At 43.8% G+C, this 17,426-nt stretch overlaps 2 protein-coding genes across 2 annotated transcripts; one reads left to right on the top strand and one right to left on the bottom strand.

The window, feature by feature from the left end:
* Positions 1–1,735: 1,735 nt before the first annotated feature.
* Positions 1,736–2,850, top strand: LOC133911293 (short-chain dehydrogenase reductase 3b-like). Its single transcript, XM_062353490.1, has 2 exons — positions 1,736–1,829; positions 1,919–2,850. The coding sequence occupies exons 1-2, from the start codon at positions 1,816–1,818 to the stop codon at positions 2,691–2,693; spliced, it is 789 nt and encodes a 262-aa protein (XP_062209474.1). The 5' UTR covers positions 1,736–1,815; the 3' UTR covers positions 2,694–2,850.
* Positions 2,851–9,127: 6,277 nt separating this feature from the next.
* LOC133913704 (squamosa promoter-binding-like protein 6) lies at positions 9,128–15,542 on the bottom strand. Its single transcript, XM_062356922.1, has 11 exons — positions 14,481–15,542; positions 13,836–14,017; positions 12,920–13,222; positions 12,604–12,833; positions 11,646–11,720; positions 11,465–11,572; positions 11,268–11,385; positions 11,009–11,150; positions 10,749–10,893; positions 10,074–10,658; positions 9,128–9,890 (listed from the first exon to the last, which is right to left on the bottom strand). The coding sequence occupies exons 1-11, from the start codon at positions 15,056–15,058 to the stop codon at positions 9,447–9,449; spliced, it is 2,910 nt and encodes a 969-aa protein (XP_062212906.1). The 5' UTR covers positions 15,059–15,542; the 3' UTR covers positions 9,128–9,446.
* Between the last annotated feature and the right edge of the window lie 1,884 nt (positions 15,543–17,426).

The following is a 17,426-nucleotide window of genomic DNA, read 5'->3' as shown; positions in this document are numbered from 1 at the left end:
TTTATATATACTTGATGCACAATGATTGAGTCGGAGCAAAAGAAATGGTAGGTTAATGGCTGGTCAAAGAGGAAAAGGGGGGAGAAAGAAGAGATGACAGTGCACTGTGCTATGCCCCTAGCGTTTCAGTATGTTCATCTCCATGGGTCAATGATTCGTTTGAACGCATCGACACAACAGTCAGCCCGGGCGGGCTGTTGCAGGATACAAACAAATTCAACTGAATTGATGTTTGAAGCTGCTCAGTGAGAATCAATTCCGATAAGCCTTATCTTTTCTCTCTCTTTCATCTGAAAGCTATGCTGTTCTTGTCGCACACATGGTCGTAGATGCAATCAAACCTCCCAACAGTCTAAGAGACCACCCTCGCCAACGGTCAGCAGTCACCACCCTCCTATCTGAAACCACACAAGAATCAGTTCGCGCCAAACATCTGAGACCCGTTTTGAAACGCGTGAATTTCACAGTAAACAATTCAATTTTCATATGAATCAGGAGAAAAATCTCGCGTGTAAGACAACGCCTCACGATGTAAAATACCGGAACTATTTTCTGTTGTCTAAAAAAAAGACAGCCCTTATGTTTTCGTTCTTCCATCAATCCTAGGGTTAACACCGTAAATCAGCAGCTACCGGCTTAAGTAACGGATCACTGCAAATTGGAGAAAGAAATGGTCCAACATGGAGTGGCATTTCACCTTTTTTTTTCTTCTTCTTCTTGTTTTTTTTACGAAACGGCACCTCGCCATTTGACCACCGAACCAAACGAGAAAAAGTCTTCTCCTTTGACCAAGGGAGGGAGTCAGAGCTTTTAATCCATTATTAACATGGTGGAGTAAGCGGCATGAGATAGCAAAAACAAATGGAGTTCAACAGCTTGCACAGCTAACATGATGGCGCGAGATCCGATAATGGCTAGAGCATTGACCATCGATCCAGACAAAACTGTCTTGCTCTGAACCGCCACGATTGAACAGGCAGTAGCAGTCTCAGGACTTCAAATATAAGCAAGCACACAAATTCTTGCAAGTTTTGGGCAGCACACTTCGCAAATCGATCACGGTAACAGCATGTAAGTTACACGTTTCTGTTCGAACATTCTGCAGAATTTAAAATCTAAGGCACTTTATAGTAGAATGTGATGGCCGTTGAGAACTGAGAAGCAACGACCCTGCAGTTAGAATTGCAGATTTGAGATCTGACTATAGATTTCTCCTCACTTTTTCTGTTTCATTTTCGCGTCGTCTAGATTTTGCTCTTGAGCATACATTTTATTTTGTTTCATGAGTTAGTATATAACAATATGAGATGTTGCATGACAGTCTTGTATGGATTATAGTAATATACTGCTAAATTACATTGCTGAGCAGTGGCCGGGCCAGAGGAGGCATGCCAGCCAGAGCTGAGAGAGTGCCGTGGCTGTGTCTGCCTCATCGGCTGCACTCATCCATGGCCTCCACATGCACCAGCTACTCTACTCAATCACTTCTCCTTCCTCGCATGTCGGGTCCACGGATTCTCCTCTTCGATCTTCTTCTCCATTGATCCATCAAAATCCCAAGGCATGATGGCACTGGCTACAACTCCAAAGAAAAGTAGTGCATGGCTTTCTTTTTTGTGCAACATTTAGAACTAATTTAGTATTAATTGTGAGTGTAACAATGCTCAATCATGTCCTCTCGATTCTCTTAAAAAAGGTGGTGCTTTTTCATTAAAATTTTGACCAAGCTGACGATTTTTTAAATGAAATCAAAGGCCTATATAATCACACCCAAAGCCCATCCCTAACCATGCGCCAACGAAGCTAGCATCGACCATGTCCAAGCCAAGGTGAGTGCTTGTGTTATTTTTTTAGTTTGACTTGAGAGGTACGTGCAGCTCGAGCATTGACATGGTTGGATTTTGATCGTCGGCAACAGGTTGGACGGCAAGGTGGCCATCGTCACCGGCGGCGCGAGCGGCATTGGCAAGGCGGCGGCGCGGCTGTTCGCGTCCAGAGGCGCCACGGTGGTGATCGCGGACGTGCAGGACGCGCTGGGCGAGTCTGTGGCCGCGTCGGCCGGATGCACGTACATGCGGTGCGACGTGACGGACGAGGCGCAGGTGGAGGCGACGGTGGGCGTCGTGGTGGCCGCACACGGGCGGCTGGACGTCATGCTCAGCAACGCCGGCGTGCTGCTCCCGACGGGGTCGGTGATGGACATGGACCTGCACGCGCTGGACCGCGTGATGGCCGTCAACTTCCGCGGCGCGGCGGCGTGCGTGAAGCACGCGGCGCGCGCCATGGTGCCGCGCGGCACCCGCGGCGCCATCGTGTGCACGGCGAGCGTGGCGTCGCTCCAGGGCGGGTTCGGCCCGGCGTCGTACACGGCGTCCAAGCACGCGCTGCTGGGCCTGGTGCGCGCCGCGGCGGGGGAGCTCGGGCGGCACGGCGTGCGCGTGAACTGCGTGTCCCCGGGCGGCGTGGCGACGCCCATGAGCTGCGCGCTCATGGGCGTGGGACCCGAGGAGTTGGAGGCCATGACGGTGCCGCACAACGTGCTGCGCGGGACGGTGCTGCGGGCTGAGGACGTGGCGGAGGCGGCGCTGTTCCTGGCGTCCGACCAGGCTGCGTTCGTCAGCGGACACAACCTCGTCGTCGACGGCGCCGCCACCGCAGTCAACCCCGCCGTGCTGCACACCATCGGGCTGTGAACGCCAGAAATATAGTAGATAATTTTTAATGCCTGCTCCATCGTTTTGGATTGCTTTGATACATTGATTTGGTTCCATTTTATACCCCGCTTGGAACACTGAAATCTTTCTCGATTCCTATGAGAATCGAATGCTTTGTCATGGAACTTCAGCAAAATTCCAGTGTTCCAAAGCGGCCATTGCTTGCTTTGTTCATGCATCTCTTCAGTGTTATGAAACAGTGATTCATACGGCCGAATCAATCCATTCTATAGATTAAAAAAATCCATTCTATAGATAAACTGAACCGGTCGACTTGAGGGCGTAATTGGGCAGATTTCGAAGTCTGAACCCGAGGCACTCACTTTTGGTCAGCACACAGACGTGGCTATGATAAAGTGAGCCACTGGGGCACATGCTGCTGCTGGCAAAAGAGACTAGATAGCTAGTAGCTGTTCTTGCAAATCGTAACCACTGCTGCTTGACACTTGACAAGCAGAGAGATTAATTTAAGCATGTCATGTGTGAGCTCTCTGAGATCCTGCCGCAGAAGGAAGGAATTGACACCAAGGTTTTGATGTGCAGGATCTCTTTATTTTTCACGTAATCACGTGGCACTATCAGCAAGCCCGTAGAAAGCAACCAAGTCAATCGAACTAGTACGGCGCAGTTCTCAGTTCTGATTATGGACACACCTCTTTGATGTTGGCTTGGACGGGAAAGTTTGCCGGATTTTGCAGATTACACAAGCCTGAGAAAGCGGTGGCATCAAGGGAGATAAACCATCAACAAAACGTTAGACTATGCCAAAGGATTCTCGTCGCCGACGAAAATCCCGTCGTGAAGGGATTTTCGTTTTCTTCAACGTTCCAACGGTTTTCTTTCACGATTCCTGTCACGAACGGATTCCAGTATCATTCTCTTCAGGACAAGATTTTCTCTCATTTCCTTTCGTGATTCCCCTCGAAGGGAAGTTGTTGGAGATGAGAAAAAATAAAGGGAATAAGAATAGGGAAGAAAATCGAGAAGGGAACGAAATGAAGAGAATATAGTTAGAGATTGTCTTACAGCGAGATTTCAATGACTTCGTCATCTACTTTTAGTGGAACATATGAAAAAAGTGTAACCGCAAAGTTTTCCAAATGGAAGCCCTTGATGTTCTACTGGTCACGCTTAAGACAAAGGAAGATATTGATTATGGACACACCTCTTTGATGTTGGCTTGGATGGGAAAGTATGCCGGATTTTGCAGATTACACAAGCCTGATAAAGCGGTGGCATCAAACGAGATGAACCATCAACAAAACGTTACAACGAGATTTCAATGGCTTCATCATCTACTTTTAGTGGAACATATGAAAAGAGCATAACTGCAAATTTTTCCAAATGGAAGCCCTTGATGCTCTATTGGTCACACTTAAGGCAAAGGAAGATATTGACCAAAGGCGGTTAGCAGTGACTATGTACTCTAGCTGATTTTTTGCCCGTTTGAGGATGCTGGGCGTTCTTTTTCCTTTTTGCTAGGAGGTTGTCCGAGTTGTGAGCGGGGTTTGTTTGTTTTTTCTTGTATCATATCTCGGCAACTCTCTTGCCGTCTTTCCAAAAAAATTATGACTCTGCCACTCTGGAAGTCTAGAGATATGTGCAATGGACGCCTGAATGTGCCCTAGAGACTAGAGTTGCATTGGCGTTACTTCACCCAAACCACTCAAAATTTGGGATTGATGAGAATGAATGAGATCTTCATGCTCTGAAACCTGAACAACCAAACGTTGTCTGAATATTTTTTTTGCAGGGAAGCATTCTCTGAATATTGCATTGCATGATAAGAGAGTTTGCTTCTTGTAAGGGGCTCGCTATCAAGGAAACGCTGGCTCCACCAGCCTGTGTCTGTGGAACCCTAGGCTCAGGACCCCTCTGGAGTCGATATGCTCCGAAGTTGCCTCGGAGCCTCACCCTGAAACCTGCGGAGTCTCACGGAGCTTTTGGGGGGAAGCCATCGGTCATTTAGAAAGATCAATCAGAGGGGGACCCGCTGGCTGCCCTCTACCTGCCATGAGATGACATGCATTTAATGCTGCTCTATTCGACGACCGACTTGACACCCTGGGCAGAGCGGCACCGCAACAAACGACCAGCTACGGTCACTCCACTAGGGCCACTTGCTGCCACTTTAGTGCCACAGTCAGATAATGTCATCGAGGTAGATTCAGATCTACCTAGGTCTGAGTTGTATATTACTTGGTTAGCCCTGGGTCCTGGTTGTCTAGTAACAACTTGTATCTCTATCCCCTGTAGGGGTATGCATGAACACTTACCCTTGCGAGACTATTTGCTAGTGAGACAAGATATTTTCAATGCAAGTTTCGATTCTTTCTCTCCCGAATTTCTTTCTCTTATCCTATTGACTCAAAACGAAGTGTTCTAGTGCTCTATTACAAAATAGCTCAAAATTAAGCATGACGCCTATGAAGCATAATTGTGCTTAATTATGTGATTCCGGGTTTTGGGACATGATAAGCCTCCCCCTTAAAAGAATCTCATCCTGAGATTCAGTACGAGTCAGGGAGAGTATGGCGAATCTAGGAACCACATTGTGAGAATATACCATACTGTGAGAAATGGAATCTAATGCAATACTCACGTGGAGAAGAACTCAGGGAAATCGGCACGAAGCCGATCTTCTCATTCCCACATCGCTTCATCTTCGGAGTGATTACTCCATTGGACCTTAAGAAACTTAATTGAATTACGTCATGTATTCCGTTCTGTTTCATCAAGGATGCGGACTGGATGCTCACAATAAGAAAGATCTGGCTACAATTCTTGGTACACAACCTCAATGACTTCGGTTGGGACTCAAAGACATTTCTTTAATTGTGAGACATGGAAGATATCGTGTACGGCGGAGAGGAATGAAGGTAGCTCCAACTGATAAGCTACCTTGCCACGTCGGACAATAATTCAGAAAGGGCCAACATAGAGAGGTGCTAACTTTTTTCTGACTCAAAAGCGTCAACTTGACCGCCTTGCTAAATAACCTCGCTAGGCTTTGTATGATAGTTCCGCTTAGCTAAGGTTGCATGTCGTCTTCCACTAGGTTAGTTTTCGTCGTTTTACCTATCATTCTTCTTTCGCTTTGGTGTTTCCCTTGGTTTTGTTTCGGTATTCTATTACTTAGTCGATGTGCGCTTTTCGTCGTTAATCTGTATAGGCTCGAAGTTAAGGTTCTAAGCAAGAACGCGAGGAAGGAGCTGAAGGTGAGGCCCAATGATAAAGAACCCGGGAGACTCGAACGACAAGACCAATCGTGAATTGACCTTCGTGAAGGCAAGTCCTATCGTCTTGATCATATTGAACCTATGTTTTCAAATAATCTACATGATCAACTAAAACTAGACTTATTATCACATATGCTATGTATTGCATTTTCTTTCAAACTGCTTATAATAACTAATCCTATCAAATAATTATCATGCCTTAAATGTCATCATCTAGAATATATATCACCGTAGGATTTACTTGTCGCTAACTATATTAACGTTGGACGACGCCATAATATCTAGCATGCTTAGGATTGAATACGTCTCCTCGGAGATGTTGCCTTAAAATGCATCTCTTCGGAGATATCGCTTCACTCTTTATCAAATTAACTGATATACCATGAATCCTTGATGGTTGTAAATTCCGTGATGTTTGTGAGATCTTTGATGTAGTGTTGGATATGGAGAGTGATGTGTAAAAATAGATGAAAACTATTCTAACGGGGGTAGGTACAGTAGTACTCTTGACGAGGATGTTCTTGAGGGCTTTAGTTACTTTTGTGGTATTCATTACCAGAAGATGTCTGCCCTAGCCACTTAAGGACCGAGTCATTGCATCGTCATACTTAGCCACCTCAATGCAATCATATGTCCTATATGGGCAGGACTTGACTTTTTTTTCGCCGAACTAGGTTTTGCATCATACTAGGAGTCTGGGGAGCAGTAAGGGGTCAAGTGGTAATCTGTCCCTCTTCTTGAATGTTTCGAGAACTGGCTAATGGCTTAAAAATGGGGCATTCAGTACAAGGCCTCTGGTACTTGAGGTATCTTGTAGAAAAGCCCGGCAAGAAAGGTGATTGAAGTGTCTCGGTATGATTTCCTCCTCTGCTCGCAACGGATGGAGGCTGAGCATATCGTGTGGATACAGTGTACAACCTTTGTAGAGTGTAAAACTATTCAAATAGTCGTATCTACGGTTATGAACTTACGAAAGCAGTAACCATCTTGATTAGACTCTGGGTGCGTGTGTCTTAATAAGTGAGTATGTGAACTAGATGTATGTGATGAGGTTGCTAGCTCAATCCGTCAGAATATGTGTGGTACAAGAGGTACACCATATGTGATGATAGGGACTGTAGAGTGAGGTGTAGCCCCTCCCAGGACTGAAGAATCTTTAGATATAATTTGTTACCCTATTTTTTGGAATTTAAGCTGTTTTAAAGTCAATAGTAGAGGATACAACTGAATACATATATAAACCATTTTACGTTTAAAACTAAACCATAAAGTCTTATCCTTGAATCATCTATTGTGCATCTATGAACCCCTTTGAAGTAGTATATGATTTGTTGAGTACCTTTCGTACTCAGTCTTGTTGCTTTTAGTTGTTGAGATGGAGATCTACCTCAACTCAGATGAAGTTAAAGAGAAAAAGCCTAAGGTCGCGTCCGCACCCGAGTTGCATGTGGCATTGGGCTGCATCGCTCGTTTCGCTTCGCTGTACTGTAGGCTCTTCTGCTTGTCTGGTCTGCCATGGATCCTTGTCCACCAGACCATCTTTTGCGCCATTCAAGTAATTATTTTACTTTATTTCATTCAAAGTATGTATTTGATTCATTCTGTTGAATTTTGCGTGTATCAGCTACTTGATCCAGGGACTGATACATGAGGCATAAGGGAACCTGAGGTTAGGGTCCTGACAAGCTGCTATGCCTCGCTAGATTTTCTAGCCTCAGCCTCTACAGCATCGATCGTTGCTTCGTCGGTCGTCGTTGCTTCGACTGGTGCCATCTCCCGCCTCCGCCAGATCTCCACCAGACCCGCCCGTCGCCGCTCATCCACCTTCCTGGTGTCGCTCGCATGACCTTACATGGATCTGTTGGGTGCGTGCATCTTCGCACCAGATCCGGCCTCCGATTCGCCTATGCATTCCGACTGCGGCCGCCTCAACGCGTCTCAGCGCCAAATTCACCGCTCCTCTGCCTCCAACCCCGGCCTTGCCCTTGGCCTCGCACGGTCGCCAGCCCATCGAAGCTCCCGCCTGCCAGACTCTGCCCGACACCACCCACTCCTCCACCGAATTCATCTACCGGTGCCACCTCTTGATCCACCAGCGCGGCCTCCTGCTCTGCCTTCATCCGCTCAGCCTCTCCTCTGCATCACGTAGCCTCGTGGGTCGTGCATTGGCCGTTGTAAGCCGTGTCGCTTCCTTCATCATCATGTGCAACACGAATCACTGCCATGTCGCAGAAGGCTTCCGTGAGTTCCGTCAAGCGCCCCGCTGGTCGCCTCTCCTTCCTCACGGCCACATCTTCGAATTTCGGCGACCTTCCTCCGATGCTGTTGCACCTTCCATGGAGAACAGCCTTGTTTGCCTTCTTCAACAACGTGGGCAAAGGCAACATCATCGCACAACATGTGCTGCTCTCTCCACCACCACTGGGCAATGACAACCTTCTTTGGCAGCCTGCAGAGCACGCACAAGAATCTTTGCATCCATCGCCGCCTTCGGTCCTACAATGCCAAGAGCTCGAGTCACCATCACAGCTCGAGGATGAGTTGTCTTGAGGGGTGTAATGTTATGGGTTGTGCTTTGGGCCTGAGATATAGTTTGTTAGTTATGGGCTGGAATTACTGTTTGGCACAGGGCGTAATGTAGCAAGCACTCGAGATAAGAAGAGGGAGCTGATTATATTAGATTAGTTAAAGATAAGATTTGTTAGTTTAGTTTGTTAGATCTAACTCCTACATAAAGGAGGTTGCATCGTTCATTATAATCAAGTAAGAAGAAGTCTAAAGAACCATCTGAGCCTCGGGAGAAAAGCGACTTCCTCTTTCTTCTTGCTAACCCATCGAGCATAGCTAATCCATATCAGACTATGGTGCAGAGAACTAGAGAAACCTGATCCGGAGGCAGCGGAGAGGACCTCTTTGGGATTCATGTGTAAAGATGCCGTCGATACCGGGAGGCTGTTATGGCTTAGACATAAGGGTCTAGTTGTAGATCTTGTAACCTATGTTCCATCAAATATTTCACCAGAACCGTCTACTCATCGCAAGATGTAAATCTTGATGATTGGGTTGTACCCAGCGAAGATCTTCAAATTGTAAAAGTGTACATCGACAAATATAATCTTGAGAGTTTTGATATCATTTCAGAAGCAAACGTTATGTCTCAAACCTCAATCTAAATACAGATAAGAACAAGAGCTCAATATATACAAACAAGAATACGTTTTGTTCTGACGGTTCCCAGAAGCTCTGTAAAGAATGACTTCTACAATCAAAATGGATTAATGGAATGGAATGATATGTTTCCACATGTTAGGCTGTAAATGTAGTTACGGGATATTCACGGCATATAGGCTTAAATATCATAACTTCTAAACGATACTGCTTTTAAATACAAAGGACCTTCACACGGTCAGATGTTCCTTTGATCTTAGCCACCAGCCCACCACACAAACTCCCAACTGACACAACAGCTACGCTTATTTCATCCTAAAACACCTTACATTGCTCCACGCTCCAACAACTCCCATCTGAATGTAGGTGCGGCATAAACCTTGGGCATGGTGTGAAGAAGTATGCCCACACAAACACAGAGCACGGCGACACCCATCACCGTCAGCATTGCTGGTCTGTACAGGAAGGTCCTCACCGCGGAACTTGGATATGTCAGAGCCTGACGGCTGCAGAGGTGGCACTTCGTCAGTGGTGCTGCCATTGGCATGCTCCTGCAAATCTCGAGACTAAGGTTGCCTGGCTTCACACCATCTGTTATTACTGGGCACATACTGCTAGGGACACCGAGGACAACATGACCTTTGCCAAAATGCTTATCAATCTTCTTTTGGACCAGATCCAGGTAAGCATCATTCCCTCTCTGGCGAGCATAGTCTTCTGGGGTAAAACCTGTTTTGTCCCGTGCATTTCTCCATGCACTGATCCCAACCTTGAAGGAAAAAAACAACAGAACTATTAGAATAAATCATGTGTTCATCACTTCATTACAGCAATGGATGTGTATGTCTCTAGTTAAAAGATAAAAAAAGAGACATTTTACAAAGTTGTCATTGTTGTCCTGCTGTAACTAAATAAAGTATTGAAACATTCCAAGAATAAGATAAGGGAATACCAATCCAGGATCATTGGTCAGTGCATCCAATACATCCTCTGCGTCACTAGTGGCAGCTGCTATATGGAGGGGGGTAATTGTTGAAGGGCCCAGAGCATCAGGTCTGAATAGGTATGTCTGTGCTGTTCCCTTTAAGTGTTTATTCACCTTGTATCTCAACAGAAACCTAACCATTCCGACAGACTTCCTTCCTACAGCAGTGTGCAACAAATTTTCTGAAAGCACCACCTCTTCTGGAGACTGGGACCCCACATCAACAAGTCCAATAAATAAGAAATCTAACAGCATTTTGACCACAGCACACCACTCCCGCTCCATGGCAAATAGGCCAAGATTCCTGAATCTCCACATGTTAAAGGCAGCTTGTGGCTCGATTTTATCCTGTTTCGAAATTCTGTTTGCTCTATGAAGAAGCCAACCCAGCTCATTTAGAAACTCGATTGCTTGGTTCCTGGCATTATCAGCATCTGCCTGTTCATGACTGGAGGAGTCAAATATGTTCTCCAGCTCAGAAACCTCGGAGCATACGTCCTGCTCAGCAATTATGAAGGGGAAGAAACCATTGCTAAATCCACTATCTTCGACCTGAAATTGTGGATGATATTAAGAATAAGTTCAAAAGTTACAACAAAAACTAAAACCATGTCAAAAGAAAATCTATCTAACAAGTTGTACCTCTATAAATCCTCTTCCTATTGAACCAGGGAGAGAACAACAAAATCTGAGATAATCGGTGTCCTTATCCTCATGCTCAGCATCGTCAGCTACAGTAGCTGTGTCTTCCTGGAATACACAATGCCCTTCAAATGAACAAATTAGCCTGCAAACATGAGAAGATGGTATTCAGATGAAAATGGATTTGCTGGAGAAAACATCAGGCTTTATAAGCATCTCCTTCAAGAATGAGCCTACGTAAATTCTAGACGATAAAGTACCTTGAGGAAGCACTGACTAGGTTCAAGCCTTCTACTCTGAAATTTACTGTTGCTGAATTAGGAGCAGCAACTGGCCTGACACATAAAATCTTGCAGTAATGATGAGAACTGGGTGCCAGTGGTCTGTCCAACATAATTTGACCTGCAGTAACACCAATGCAAGGCAATATTAACAATCTTCCTACATAAAGCATACAGAATAAAACTTGAACAGCAGTATAACTGTATAATAATAGCTAAGCGCCTTGGCTTGGCTCACCATTGTGCATAAAAGCTAATTGGTGTCGCACCATCACATATACCAAGCCAGATGCCCAAAAGTTGCCAGTGGAGCTATTCAAAAGCTTATTCAGGTGCGAGCTCATATTATCAGAGAGCTGTAGAAAAATTAAATATCAAGAACCAAACAGGAAAGGGCACTATCGTGACATAAAACGATTATGAAAAGAAACATACCTCTCGCCATGCAGACTCAACTAACCGAAGATACACTGTTAGAATAATACAGCCAGGTCTAATATAGCTCTCTATATCAGTAGGGCTACTGGATAACCAACCAAGAATCTGACATTCAGGATTTAAGTGTTATGTTCAGAATGTGTTCTCATGTCCCAAGCTGAGAGAGTGCATAAATTACCTGTGACCGCAAAACTGGAGGTAAATCGCCAGGAACTTTCTCGAAAAGCTTGAAGACAATCTTATCAGTTCGGCACTGCAAGCAAAATAAAAAGAATCTGTATGAGAAAGATGCTTCATAAGAAAAAGAGAACATCTAAGCATATTAGGTGTAAATCCATTATGCAATACACTAACAATGGCAATTTGGTATTTGTGTAAGCGGCTAAGCGCTGCCAAGACTATTGTTGCTAACATAAATTCCCACTTTCATACATACTTTTGAGACATAGAAAGGCTGTCCAGTTCACGTTAGACCTTCTCAGTATCTGCATGTCATTTTTTTACAGAAGAGATGCGATGAACGCCGTATCTATCTGATTGGAGCCTGTATCTTTGAGGTGAGATATTTTGTTGGTGCATAAAACTTCTTTACTTAAAAGTTTGGATCCTGGGGATTGAATGCTTGTTTGGGGTGCTGTCCCATTCAAATTTTACTCTTGTACATTTTTTTGTGTTTTTGTTCTTGATGTCTGTCACTTCTAGTAGGGGTATCGAAAAGTCAGGTAGGTGTAAAAGTCAAAAGGTTCAAACAGTTTGTGTAGGAGTTATTATATCCCTCAAAGCAAAGCAACTGGATTCACAATCTAGTCCCGAATAAACTGAATGCATTTGAAATCTCATTCCCTAATTCCAGTGCACTGAAAATCCCATTCTAATTCAAAATCCAACCCTGAATAGTCTCCACCTAAGAAAGTTGTTTCCTGACAACACTTTGATGCATATGCACGCATAATATTCCAATAGGATATTGGCAGCTAGTGAGTTGACAATTTCCCATTAAAAATGATAGCAAGTTAACTTCTGTTGTCATCAATATATAAGGCTATAACTATACAAATCGATAAGTCATCCAAGAACTCGCAAAAGGCCCTTTAGCATTCTTTATATGAAGTTACTGCAAGGAAAATAAGAGAAACCTGAGCATCTCCATTTGAGCTTGACAGTGATTGAGCTGATGTTGAATCCGAATTGCCACTAGTCTGTGGTGGGCTTTGAGTAGAATCTTGTAGCATCCATGATGGGCAATTAGGAGAATCAGCTACCTTGAAGGCAGGTGTAGGTGAACCTTCCTGCCCATCATCAAAGCCTTCCATATCATTGCAAGCGTTATTCAGATCAAAATCCTTAAGCTTGCATGCTGTAGGTTCTGTGCAGGAAGGGAAAAAAGTATAAGCTGAATTTTTTTAATCAGAAAACATTTTCTGAAAGTCTAACAATGGTTATACATCATACCGGGAGTTGCCACAATGGTAGCCTTTGATTGTGCTCGCATAACAGACGATGACACCTGTCCACACTGACTACCATTCAAGAAAGGCATCTTAGAGTTAGATGGCACTGCAGCCTCTGCTGCAGCAGTATTCACTAAAACATTAGCTGTTCCAGAGGTTCCAGCATTCGATCCATTTTGCAGGCTTTGGAATGCCTCCAGGAGTTTGCAGAGTTCTTTTGGCTCCAGTGATTTGGCAACAGTCCCTAGGTTCCTCAAAAGATTGGATACCAACTCCTGACTGTTTGAATGCTCAGCATTGTCAGCTGCAAGTAAAGTACTGAAGTCATGCCCCTTCCTGACTATGACCATACGAATAGTTCTGAAAACTAGTAACTATGCTCATAATAGTGCAGTCTAGGCGTGGTCACTATATCTAAGAGACAAGCTTGCATGGACAACAAGAACAGCTAGTAATAGAAATAATTTAAGGTCACACAGCTAGTAATTGCATCATTCTGTTGGTGCAAGATGATAAATTGCTGAATATGATGGGCATCCTACCACGCAAGTGGCAAAGGGACTTCCTGTCAGCAATCCTAGAGTTGAATAAAATGAAGAAATACATGGAACTTGAAGTACCATGTTACACCCTTATGGTCTTAAAAACTATTGTATTTCCATCTGTGTCAAATAGACTAACAAGAACCGTGATTCAGATACTGTAAAGCCATATACAAGAAAGTGAAATGGAACGTGATTATAAGTCTTTTCTTAGGTCTACACCATTTTTTTAGCAAAGTAAACCAAGTAAATTTCATCAAACATAACTGATGCAATATCATAAGACTAAAGGAAAAACAAACTATAGTAGTATCAGAACCTTTGTGTGCAGAATAGACAAATGTGTATGTTGAAATAATAAGTTAGCAAACTTACGGTTTAAATTGGCACAGATTCCAAGAAGACTCAGCAATAAATAATTGCTGATGTTGTTCTCGATTGAAGCAGTTCCACCAATAGCAATTTCAGGGTGGGTTTTCCTCCTCCGTCTATTGTGGCCTGCTAAACGTCGCCGGCAACTTCGCTTCCCTTCATCAAATTCTTGAAGGAGGTGAAATCTGTAAAGGAACACCCAAGTAAGAATTTGCCCGTATCTAAGAAGAATGTTCTTTTAAGTATATAGTGGCACCAACATTCAACTTAACCACTTAAGTTCTAAGCATGACACTATTTGACCACTTCTCCCAGCATTATCCCTAACCCTTGTTTATTGAAGGTGAATGTTCCCATCTTTAAAATGTATACCTAAATTTCCTTCCAAACAATTTTTACTTAAATATTGCCATTTCAGTCAACAGATGATAAGTGTGCCTTTTCTTTTTGTCTACAGCTGTCAGATTACGGTGACTCTCAAAGTTCAAACTTTGGAAGGACATCAGCATGGTCAGAATTTGAACATCTCAAGTCTTGTGTCTGGCTGAGCTAAATAGAACTTGCATGAGATATTCCACCCATTCATCCCATGTGAACAAATAATTACATGCAAGTAAAAGGTAATAGAAGCAGAATCATAAAACTAACCTACTACATTGCTGGCAGAACCGCTGGATGGCATTCCCAACCACAGCAGTGGTGGCCTTAGCATGCATCTCACAGACCTTGTGCCGCCGATGGTAATCCTTCGCCGCAGTAAGATCCGCCCCACAGCCCTCAACCTGGCACGCTGGCCCACTCGAGCTACCCCCTTGCACCCTGATCTTCTTTCCATTTCTCTCCTCCTCATCAACACTGCTGCTCTCCACCACTCCACCCCCAATTCTCAAGCTGAGTGCCCTGCCACCGTTTTCAATCGTGTCCTGATCCTCTGTGTCATCATCATCAATGACCACCACCCTTTTCCTCTTATCAGAGTCGCCTCTCACGCCCCCATTCGTAGCCACCTCGACCTCAGCTTCCTCCGATGAGGACGGCGAGCTGTTCATAACCGAACCATTTGCCGCCGCCGTGGACACAGGCATGGCAACAAAACGCTCGCTGTCCCAGCTCCAGTCGTTCAGGTCCCAACCAAGCACCCTCTTCTCACGCCTGTTCAGGTCAAGCTCGCCCAACCCGCCGCCGTACAAGTGGCTGCTCTGCGCGCCGAGCCTGGCCGCCTCCATGGCTCCACACCTCCAAAAACCCTAGACCACACGTCCCAGACTCTGAAACCAAGCGCGGCAGCCGCAGGAGCCGAGAGATCTAATCGGCTCCCCGCCCGCCCTGGAAGTCGACGAACGTGACGCCCACGCAGCCCCAGATCCACACCAGCGAAACCCACATGCCCTCGCGCCTCCGACTCCGGCGAGCGGGAATCAGAAACACCACCGCCAATTCGAGCTCATACGGGGCGAATCACCGAAAAAATCCAGGAAAAAAATACTGAAGCGAATCAGCGAGGCACCGAACCGGGCGAGTTGGGAGCTTCGGGGACGAATCGAGCTCCAGAGGGGACGAACTGCGCAAAATCGGCGGACGGCTGGGGAATTCGGGGTGGAAGTTTTGGTGGGAACGGAGCAATGGAGTCGAGGCGGGGAGGAGGGGAAAGAGCAGAAAAGCCGAGATGCGGATGGGATGTATGAGTGGGGGAGATGGCAAATGGGGACGCCTAGCGGGATGGTCTAGTAGAAATATAGGTGTAACAAATTGCATGCGACACCCCAGCGGCTACACGACAATTTGCACTGGGCAGAGGAAGATAAATCAATTGTGTGGTTAGCCAACTGTTTCAAAGGTTTTTAATACTGTGATGTGAGGAAAGAATATGTTAAATTGTATTTAATAAAGGTTCTAGAGGTTTGAGAGTATAATCAAAAGCTATTTTAAGATGTACTAATTTTAGATTTTATCTGATTTGAATTATAAAGAACAATATTGTTCAACTATATATATCATACGATAATATAAGCACCCAAGTCATTAAACTACATGCGGCATTTATATGACGAGTAGAGAGACGTATGACAAATTTGACTAAATAGGTATGTAATAAGCCATCCATAAAAAAAGAATTTAGCATCCATGTAAACTATATGGAAAGAATCATAACCTTTATGTATTTGTATGCTAGTATACTGGAATTCTGATATTATAGTAGATACATAGTAAGTGTAGTTGGCCAAATAAGTATACCTTGAAGCATCAGGCATGGATAGAAGTCAAACTTTTGGCTAGCTTAAATCTACTATGCTTGTTGCCCATCATAGATATTTCAGAGTACAGTCAAGTGTGATTTTGAATTGGTACTAACTTCAAAGTCCACCTGGTTAATTAGAATTGTAAAAGATAACCAGGATTGCTCAACTGCATACGCCATATGACAAAGGAAAATAAGGAAGGCATTAAACTATATACGATACTTATGTGATGAGTAGAGACGTTATGACGTGCGTTACATTTGACTAAACACATATGTGATAAGCAGCTCTAGAAAAATGGTAGAGTTCGTGTGAATTGCATTGGAGGGAGCAGAACCTTTAAGTGGTATGTTATTAGTGCGATAAGGTTATGTGACATCATTTTTATGTGAGCATAGAATGGGTGTTGATATACCCATAAACAAATAAAGTATATTCACTATCTCGAGATAGACATAACTTATCATGTAATTATTAATATATAGTTAAAAAAATAGAAAAGTATATTGTTGTCTTTATCATAATAATCTGCTAACGAATATGCTTAAAAAGAAATGATGATCAATCAACTTTTAGTCATTTTATTAACTTTCTTAATCGTTAACTTAACTATCAAATATCAATATATGTCTTGTCACCTCTAGTCTGATATACTCTCTATGTTCATGGAACCTTGGAGATATGGTTTCTAACGTTGGCATAGCCATAATAACGTCATGGTTACAATAACTTGTGTCGACGATTTGTGAATAGGCAATCTTACGAATATGTGAAGGATATAGGGGATACTCTTTGTAGCCGAATCATATGCCAAAACACAAAGATTTATACATGTTCAAGCCTCTCAAAGAATAATAATACTATATCATATGATCTTGTTTTAATCTTTGAGACATATTAAAGGGGGTCTTAACTAGCGTAGATGAATCTAAAGCTAGTTGAGGGTTTCTTACGTGTAGTCTCGATGATACGTTGATTTAGATCACAAGTACAGAAGGGGGGTTTAAGACTTGTGTCTTGTTGGTTGCACTTATCCTCCGTAAGGTCTCCTAGCTCTGTATAAATATAGAGGCTATCATATGACATCTGGATTCCTTTTCAAATAAAATTATGTTATTTCTAGAGATAATTTTTCATATTCGTGAGATACCTTGTTACTTGCGGATAATTTTCATAGACATATGAATTTATTTTTTATGTACGAACGTGTGCTCCAAGAATACAATAAACCCTAAAAAATTTAGATACATATAAGATACTAATCTACGGTAGTTTTATTCTACCTATTCTTAACTTGTTATTATAAACTTGCAATATGGTTATCTTACTGATCTCACATGACACTACCACCTTG

The sequence above is a fragment of the Phragmites australis genome, chromosome 3, assembly GCF_958298935.1.
Source record: "Phragmites australis chromosome 3, lpPhrAust1.1, whole genome shotgun sequence".
Taxonomy (NCBI): Eukaryota; Viridiplantae; Streptophyta; class Magnoliopsida; order Poales; family Poaceae; genus Phragmites; species Phragmites australis.
The sequence above is the reverse complement of the archived record's forward strand: the minus strand, read 5'-3'. Positions and strand labels throughout refer to the sequence as shown.